Source organism: Gavialis gangeticus, unplaced genomic scaffold, assembly GCF_001723915.1.
Source record: "Gavialis gangeticus isolate Ggan-Ray unplaced genomic scaffold, GavGan_comp1, whole genome shotgun sequence".
Taxonomy (NCBI): Eukaryota; Metazoa; Chordata; order Crocodylia; family Gavialidae; genus Gavialis; species Gavialis gangeticus.
The window spans coordinates 29,106,721-29,115,390 of record NW_017728995.1 but is presented as its reverse complement, the minus strand read 5'-3'; the positions used below and the strand labels follow the sequence as shown (position 1 = coordinate 29,115,390).

The 8,670-nt window shown below is 60.8% G+C and overlaps 2 protein-coding genes across 3 annotated transcripts in view; one reads left to right on the top strand and one right to left on the bottom strand.

Moving 5' to 3' along the window:
* Positions 1 to 4,073, top strand: part of LOC109287759 (PHD finger protein 13-like) — a 4,514-nt gene extending 441 nt beyond the window's left edge. The window contains exons 2-5 of the mRNA XM_019503048.1: positions 159 to 320; positions 420 to 1,020; positions 1,604 to 1,648; positions 1,892 to 4,073. Coding sequence (XP_019358593.1) covers positions 159 to 320; positions 420 to 1,020; positions 1,604 to 1,648; positions 1,892 to 2,118 — 1,035 coding nt within the window. The 3' untranslated portion in view covers positions 2,119 to 4,073. The remainder of the gene's footprint in view (positions 1 to 158; positions 321 to 419; positions 1,021 to 1,603; positions 1,649 to 1,891) is intronic.
* A 665-nt stretch (positions 4,074 to 4,738) lies between these two features.
* LOC109288051 (protein FAM71E2-like) lies at positions 4,739 to 7,907 on the bottom strand. 2 transcript variants are annotated; one of them, XM_019503396.1, is made up of 2 exons: positions 7,815 to 7,907; positions 4,739 to 6,910 (listed from the first exon to the last, which is right to left on the bottom strand). In XM_019503396.1, exon 2 carries the CDS (start codon positions 6,885 to 6,887, stop codon positions 5,712 to 5,714), a length of 1,176 nt encoding a protein of 391 aa, XP_019358941.1. In that variant the 5' UTR covers positions 6,888 to 6,910; positions 7,815 to 7,907; the 3' UTR covers positions 4,739 to 5,711. The 2 variants fall into 2 exon arrangements, with proteins under 2 accessions (XP_019358941.1, XP_019358942.1); XM_019503397.1 differs by having other exon boundaries at positions 7,811 to 7,884.
* Positions 7,908 to 8,670: the final 763 nt, after the last annotated feature.

The following is an 8,670-nucleotide window of genomic DNA, read 5'->3' as shown; positions in this document are numbered from 1 at the left end:
CCCCGCACTGACCCCGCGGCGGGACCGGGCGCGGCCGCCATCTTGGGAGCGATCCGGTGCCGGGAGCCGCCCCCCCGCACGTGTCCCGTTGCCGCGCGGGGGCGGGCCGCGCCCCTACCTGGCTTTGTTGCCGGGGCGCCGCTGGTTGCTGGCTGCAGTCGGTGCCGTTCTCCCGGTCCCGAGCCGGGCCGGGCCGGGGGCGTAACCGGCAGCCTTGTCCCTTGCAGCCCCCGCAGAAGCGGCATAGGACCGTGGAGGACTTCAACCAGTTCTGCACCTTCGTGCTGGCCTACGCCGGCTACATCCCGTACCCCCAAGAGGTCAGTGCGCCCTCCCGGCTCCGTCCTTCCTCTTTCCCCTCGCTGCCGCGGTCTCCGGGGCTAACGGAGTTTCTCTTTTCCTCCCCGTCTCCTCCGCAGAACGAGCCCTGGACCCTCGGCGGCAGCATGAGCCCCCAGAACAGCACGGGCAGCACTCAGGACAGTGACAGCTGGGCCTCGTCCCACTCCGAGTGCCAGGTCCTGCCGGACGACGGGAAGAGCAGGAGCGCCAGGCACAAGGGGGGGATGGACAGCCTGCTCCTCGGCTGCCACGGTTTCGCCCCCAGCTTCTACAGTGCCCGGCCCCAGCCACCCAAGAAGAAGAAACCGCCTGTGAAGAAGCTCGTTTTAGACCGGGAAACGGAAAAGAAAGCGGTACCGGCAGGCACGCAGCGTTTGGGGGACGCCCGGCCTCAGCGGGGAGAGCCAGCTGCGCCGCAGGGGCCGGCACCACCCGTGAAGGAAGAGTGCGTGGAGTCCCCCGTCAGCCCGGCTGGCGAGCTCCAGCTCGCATCCGTCCCGGAGGCCTCTATCAAGGAGGAAAAAGACTGTGCGCCAGAGACGGAGACGCCAGCCGGCGGCGACCCTCAACCGGAGCGGCAGGAGATGCGCCGCGCAGAGGGGAGCAGCCCCAGCTCTTCGACCGCCTCGGACTGCAGTACAGCAGACAACGCGGGCGGAGCGAGCTCCCAGCCTCGCGGTAAGCTCCTGAGCTAGCTCGTGCGGGGAGAGCCCGCGGGCTGCACGGGGCGAGGCTTTTTCTCGTGGTGTCAGGCAGTGCCCTGGGTTGTTCTGTCCTAGCTGGGCACATTGTGCCATCCCTGCCTGCAGGAGGAGCTCGCTGGAGCCAGAGCCTGGCGCTGGGGCCGGAGAGCTGCCTTTCCGGCACGTGTGGCATGCACCAGACTTGCATCCTCCCCGAGTGCCACTCCCGTCCCCTTCCGCTGCTTCACCTGCTGCTGCTTCTTGTTTCCTGCTTTGTGCTGCCTGCCTGCTGTGCTGCTCTGCTTTCTGCTCCCTGGCCTATCTGCCCCTGTGCTGCCTGTCCCTTCCCTGTTCTGCCCGGGTCCCTTGTGCAGGTTGGCCACCGCTGTGGAGGGAGTGGGGCAGAAGGGGCATTATAATTGGAGAAAAATGGGGAGTGCTGTGGAGTAGCTTGGGGCTCGGGATCTCCCTTTCCTTTGGGCCAAGGGCCGTATTCTGCAGCCTAGGAAACAGCCTGACCAAAGTGGAATGTAATGGGAACCCCCTGAGCCAAGCTAAATGTCTTTTTTCTGTTCCAGAGCCATCAGGGGAATTTACAGCGGCTCCCAACACCAAAGCAGAAGGTGAGCGAGAGCCTAGCGCCTCCAGCGGCGGGTGGGCTGGGCACGTGGAGAGGGTGGCCAGGCTGGAAGGGGCTGGGGTTTGACTTGGAGCTGCTGTCCGACTACGCGCGGGAGTCGGCACCGAGTCCTTGGAGCAGCTGCTCCCTTGGGACGCTGCATCCCCTCCCCCTCGCTGTCTCCGTCCAAGTCATCAGGCGTGCGGGGGCACCGTTGTCTGACTGGGGTCTGTCTCTCCTTCGCCAGAGGATGACGCCTGGGACCTGATCACCTGCTTCTGCCTGAAGCCCTTCGCGGGGCGGCCCATGATCGAGTGCAGCGAGTGCACCACCTGGATCCACCTCTCCTGCGCCAAGATCCGCAAGTCCAACGTGCCTGAGGTCTTCATCTGCCAGCGATGCCGCGACGCGAAGCAGGAGATCCGCCGCTCGAACCGGGCCCGGACGGTGCCCCGCAAGCGCTTCTGTGACTGAGCGGTCCCCGCGCGCGAGGGCGTGGGGACCCCGTCGTTCTAAGACTGCAGCCCAACTTGGCTAGACAATCAACGCCCGGTGACTGTCGGGGAGGGCCTGCACTGCTGGGGCAGGGGAGCTTCTGTGCTGGACACAGCCCCTGCGCTCCCAGCACCAGGAACCTGGTTGGCTCCAGGAGAAACCACCTTCCTCCCCGCCCCGGGCTGTGGAGTTCAGGGAGCAGTTACTGCTGCATTGCAGGCGCTGAGGGGGGCCCACAGGAGAAGCCAGTGCACGAGGCCAGCCAGACAACCCTGCTCCGACTGGAGCACGGCTCGGCGCCTCCCCCGGTAGCCTGGAAGGACCTAGCCCAAATAGTTCCCCTGGGGTGTGGTGTGGTGTGGTGTGGTGGCTGGTGACCCTTATCTCAGTGGAGTGCTCCTCTCTGCAGCTCAGGCCTGTTCCTTGGCCCTGACAGCCTGTTTAAGTCTCTGCAGGGCTGGTGAGAGGTGTCCTGTGATGGCCCCAGACCGAAGTTTTCTTCCAACAGAGCAGATGAAGCCCAGACTAGAGCAGAAGCTTCTTCCTGCTCTGGGGCCCTGGAGGGGCAGCTCTAGTGGGGAAGGGGAGCTGTCCCCTCTGCCCGGCTCTGGGCTGGGTGTCTTCAAGCAGCGCTGAGTGCAGGGAAGTGGTTGTCTGCCTAGCCCCCTCGTCTGCCTAGCCTGCGGCAAGGCGGTGACCTAACCAGTAAGACCCAGTCTCAGCAGGTGCTGTGTTCAAGGTGCTTGGGCCGAAGAAGCTTTGACGTGCCCCCGTCCCCAGACCTGTTTCTTCTAGAGTCTGCAGAGGGGTTGGTCCCTCTGATCTGAGCGAAGTTGCCAGCTCCGGGGTAGGGGAAGGGGCAGTGTGCAGTTACTGTAAATAGTGTAGGAGAGAGACTGTAAATAATTTGTAAAGCAGACACTTTTAGAGAAATTACTGAGTGATTGTTGCTAAGCTGTCGGCTGGGGTCCCGGCCTGGACTTTCCAATTGCACTGGAGTCCCTGGGCAAGAGGGACAAGGGATTCCTGGCAGAAGAGCCGAGCGGCATGCAGCTGGGGGGGTCTGGGAAGGGGCTAGCAAGCTTTGTGGAGGGAGGGAGGGTTGGGATCAGTCTCTTTCCTTGGCTGCTCCCTTGTGCACTCGGGGAAAGGGGAGCTTCTGTCCCCAAAGTTTGCTGGGTCACGGGGAAACAAGCTTTGAGAGTAGGAAGCAGGTGAGGTTTCTACTTCCAGGCAGCCCCCTCCCTCCAAGTTTCCATATTGGTGGCCAGCGAGGCACCCTCTCCTCCCCAGGGGACCTGTGAGACTCCACATACCTCCAGACTGGGGGCTTGTGCCTTGAGTCTCATCTTCTATGCAACTCGCTGCCCTTGGATGGGATAGCCCTCAAGTCTCTTGGCAGGATGTCTGGTTTTCTGTCACCCTCACTGTGGGCGGCATGGGGTCCGCGTGCACTAAGTATTGGATCCCACGTTCTGCTCCTTTCCTCCCGCCGCTCCAAAGACCCAGACCCATGTGCCTTCTGTGCTGTGTGTGCTTCTCCACGGGAGACGTGGGGCTTTAGCCGTGGTTCTACCTTCTGTTCTGCCTCTTGTACCTCGAGGAACCGTGCTGGGCCTCCCTGCGGGGTGGGGCGGGGGTCGAAAGGACCCCAACGCCGCAAAGCCGGGCCCGTTTCTAAACCGGGATCTTTCCTACTTGCACATCTGGTTGCCATGGGACCATTTGTGGGGAGAGCAGGGGCCGCTTCCCCCATGGCTCCACCACTCCTCTGCACCCCTCTCCTGCTGCGGGAAGCCGAGGCCCTCAAGTGCTTTACACTTTTCTAGTTTTTAGTCACTTTTTATTGATCTGTAAAATAGCACATTTCTGGTCTGTGCCCTGTGGAGTGTGGCTGGAGTGAGGTGTATATAATAAAGAATCTTTGCCATAGCCCCCATGGCCTTGTCACGGTTTTGTGGGTCTCAGGGGAAGTCCCCTTCCTTGCTGTAGGGGAGAGTGGTGCGGGGCTTGGCCCTTTTCTTCTGACAGCAGTTCTCTCAAGGGTTTGCCGGATCCTGAAAGATGCAGGCACGAGAAGGGAAGTAAACTCTTTAGTGGGTGCAACAAGTGTCTGCCTGCAGCACTTGGAAGAGAGCCAGCCTCCCTGCACGGCGGAAGGAATGACTAGCAAAGGGCGTGGAGCCGATGAAGTAGCAGGGGAAATGCTACAGCAGTGACGGGCTGAGACAGTGTCCCGGGTAAGTGCGTCATCTGGGCGCTAAAAACCAAGGCTATGAGAGCGTAGGGAGTGTACCTGCCAGGTGAACTCTGGGACTGGCTTACAGGTGGGACAAAGGCCGTCGGAGACGGGACTTCTAGAGATCTGGGGCTGGGGTGAAGTTTGGGACATTGTCACTCGCTGGGAAGCACAATGGGGTTGTTGATGGCCTCCCGCTACCCTGGGTGTGGAGATGGCACGGGAAATGGCAGCATTCCTCAGTTGTGGGTCATTATCACTGCTCTCCGTGAGCACACGCTGGTCCCCGCCAATAAGCCCCTCTACCCCGTCCCCCAGGATGACTTCTAACTCCAGAAAAGATGACCGGAAACAAGTTGCCCAAAGCAAACGTTTTATTCTGACACTGGGGTTTCCATTTCAATTAACAAACAATGCCAAACCGGGAGCCAGCTTCACGTACCGTGACACACTCGGCACAGCCAGCCACAAAGAAACAAGCTTTCTTTCCAAAGAAGCCTCTGGGGACTTCCTGGTTGCTTAATTAGCCTTCTAAGCGTTACTGTGTCTTCCTGAGTCTGCAGGCAGCCTGAAGAGATCTGGAAGCAGGGGTATGTGGAAGACCGAAGCCTAGTAGTAATGGCAAGAATCGGTTAGTTGCTGAAGCTTTTAAGGAAATGGCATGGCAAAGCCACAAAGATGGTGGACATGGTGATACTTGCTGGGCTGAAGGTGACAATAAGGCACTTAATTACTCATGAGACAATGTGATTAGGGTCATTAGTAGCAATCCTAGCCTGGATGTTTGGCAGAGCTGCGAGATGAGTGGGGACTCCAAGGACTAGACTGCCAGTTCAGTTCTGACAAACCCCACGCCCAGCTTGATTACAAGGCAATGCTGTTTTTGTCAGAGATTGAGTCTGATGTCCTGGTACCAAGTTTTAGAAACAGATGATGGCTTGGGAACAGGCCGTTTTTTTTTTTTTGTGGGGGTGGGGTTTGCCAGCAGCCAGGTAGGGTGGTCTGTTGAGAGAAGGGTGCAGTCCCAAGGAATTGCCAATGCCATGTTTTGCAATTGGGGCAGAACCGTGCTTAATGCTTAGGTGTGCAGCCTTGTGGAGGCCGAGACGGACGCGAGTCCTGCCCCGCGGGCCTCATAAGCTGACCACGGAGAGCTTAGTCTCAGCGGGGTCCTGCAGCACTTCGCTGGTGCAGAATCGGAGCAAGCCAAGACCGATGGAAACCCAGGTCCACGTTTTATTCTATTAGCACTACAACCCAAGCTGGGGCCGGGGGCAGGAGAGGGCATTGGCCCACGCATCGTGGCATCTGGTGAAAGCACATCCTTACCGCTTCACTCTTCCTTAGCCCAGACCGAGGGGCTGCCCTTCTCCTCCAGGTAAGGAATCACCGCCTCCGTGTAGAACTTCTCCAGCTTGGGGACCGTCTTGTCCCAGTACGCCTTGTCGAAGTCCACGGTGGTAATGGCCGTCTCCTTGTTGGTGTGAACAACGAAGTCGGCCTTCTTGAGGCCCGTGGCTGCCAGCTGGCACTGCACCTGAGTGAAGTAGGCGTGGTTCCTCTTCAGGGCATAGGAGTCCCCTTCCTTCTCCAGGCAGAAGTCTTTGTCCTTGCAGGCCTCGCTGACCGTCTTGTTTCTGTGCTTGTAGGGACACTTGACTTCCAGCAGCCCCAGCACCTTCCCTGTACCCGCTTCCTTGATGACTCCATCGGGGCTGGCCGCGATCCACTCTTTCCCAGGTTGGATGAAGAGGCCGCAGTCGTCCACCTTCACCAGCTTGCCCGACTTAGACTTGAGCTTCTCGTAAGCCTGCACCGCCACTTTCTCGTTCTGGATGCCCCATGACATGGCCGGTGTCTGCACGCTGGAGCCCGAGCTCACCACAGCTTTCAGGTAAGACTGGGGCACCTCTGAGGTCTTGCTGTTGACAAACTTGCTGTTGGCGATCTTGTGCGCCACCGAGGCCGTGATGCGGTTCTCCCGCCACTCGTACCAGTTGGGGTTGTCCCGCTGGCCCCGGGTTTCCTCCTCCACCTTTTGTATATCTTTTTCCGTGAGCTGGCGGGGAAACTTGCTGGCCTCATCCTGGGTTTTGGAGATGGCCTGAGAGCGGCTGGACTGGCTCTTTCCCGGGTAGGAGGGCTCGGTGCTGGCAGGTGCTTTTCCTTTGGTGGAGGGAGGTTTCCCTGTCGCTGCAGGGCTCCTCTCTGATGCCTTGTAGCTACTCTGGGCATCTCCCGCGTCGCTGCCGTGCACTGCCGTGACACTTGGCTGGGATGAGGTTTGCCTGGTTCTGCTCACAGCGGTGCTTCTGCCTGGTTTCTCTGGCTGCCTCCGGCCATTGTCTGCGCTCCTGGCAGCTGGAGCGCTCTTCGGTCGGGTGGCTGCCGGCGTCACCTTGGCCTGAGATGAGGCGGAGGAACGAGGTGCAGCCGGGGTCGCTTTGGGGACAGCTGCAGCTTGCCGAGGGGACGATGCGCTGGCAGGGTCTTTGCGGGGCCGCCCCATTGTTCAGCGTTGGGGGTCACACTCTGTGGACACAGAGGAAGTTAGACATGCACGCCCAAGCGCAGACCAGCTATGGCACCCGTGCCCAGCAATGACCTCTGTGCCTCTCCTGTAGCCAAGAAAAGCGATGTCCCTGCTGCCCCCCTCACACACTTGGTCCCTGCTCCCCCCCTCACACACTTGTCTCCTTCAACCACATTAAGACCTGGTGCCCAGCAAACCTGCTGTCTTGCAGAGCCATCCAGGGCCCTTCAGGGAACAATAGGTTTTAACCTGCAGGGCCATTGACTCTGAATGTCCCTGGGGCTGGGGTGTTGTTGTAGCAGATGGTCAGAGCATGGGCGAGAAGCCAGGGGGTTTTTGGTGCGTCTTTCATGGGGCCAGCTGCATAATTGGGGGATGTTAGGCAGCTTTCAGGCACAAAATGCCCTCTCTCCTGGGTCTCTGAATGTCTCCTTGCAGTCAAGCGGAGGGGGGAGGGGGCTGGAGCCTGGGGGTCCTTCCCCCCGCCCAGGGAATTGAAAGGAGCCGCTTTTCTAAGCAAAAGAGGCTCTTCCACCAGCTGAAACAGGCTAGCAGGGCGCAGGACTGCTCTGGTTTTCCCTAAACCCACAGCCCTCGTCCGTTCTCCAGGATTTGTGCTCCAGAAACGCCCTGCGGGGCTGCTGCCAGGGTGGCCCTGGCGCAACGAGAAACCCAGGGTCCCCGTGGAGGAGTGGGCTGGGGCGGCAGGACGGCGCTGGGGCCAGGCCGCGCGACCTCCCCCGCTAGAAAAAAGCGTGGGTGCGGGGGTCTGTCCCTGAGGGCTTGTGGCTAGGGGCAGCGCGCGGGCCGAGGCGGGAAGCTGCCCACTTCCTCTTGGCGAGGCCTTTCGGGGAAGGGCAGGGCGCTGCTCCCACCGGCCCTGCTCCCTGCCCAGGCACCTACCCGGGCTGCGGGGCTGCCTCCTGTGCGACTGCTCGGTGCCCTGCCCTGCCCCGGCCCCGGACCACCAGATCCCGCGACCGGCAGGCCCCGGCTTGCCCGGCAGTTCCCGCCTGGATGGGGGAGGGGTCACAGGCTCCGCCCCCACTGCTGGGGGGCGTGGCCCAGAGGCAGGACCATGGCTGCAGCTTGGTGTTGTACCCAAGGGGGTGGGGGGGCTCTGATTTCCCATGATCCTTCCCCCCAAATGTATAGGTGTTTGAAATCTCTGGTGCTACAGGGAGTGAGGCATTGGTAGGCTTCCAAATTCCTTTAACACTGTAAATATGTCAGAAAAACACCGCGCTCAACGGGCGCCTACGGATCGACGGATGGATATAGTGGCCATGGGCGACGCGTCGGGGGTGCAGGCGGGCGCACGTGCACCCTCTGAGCGTGGTGGTGCACCCCCTGCAAAAAGTGCCGCCGACACTGCCAGCTCCCCCCGCCACCAATGCCACCGGCAGCGTCCGCGGGCCGTCCGCAACCCCCGAGTGACCTGCAGGCAGTCATCGGCCGCGGGGCCTAGCTCGCCATGCCCCCCACAGCTACCTGCAGGAGCTCTCCGCTGGCCGCCAACGGGAGCTCGCCATGGCCCCCAGCCTGCGGGGGCCCACGGCGTTGGCGATAGCGGCATTTCATTTTAATAGCAGAAAGACACGGGTTTTCACCAGAGAATTTGCTGTTTTGAAACCGAACAGGCCAGGCGTCCTGTCCTCGCCCACTGCTCGTCGTCAGAATAGAAAGTTGAACAGTCAGAAGCGAAATGGAAACTGGGCGCAGCTGCCCGGGGCTCTCTGCGAACCCGAGGGGTGGATTT

What these genes read in the sequence shown, in the direction of transcription:
- LOC109288051 (XM_019503396.1), bottom strand. Translation starts at nt 6,887, where the DNA reads ATGGGGCGGCCCCGCAAAGACCCTGCCAGCGCATCGTCCCCTCGGCAA.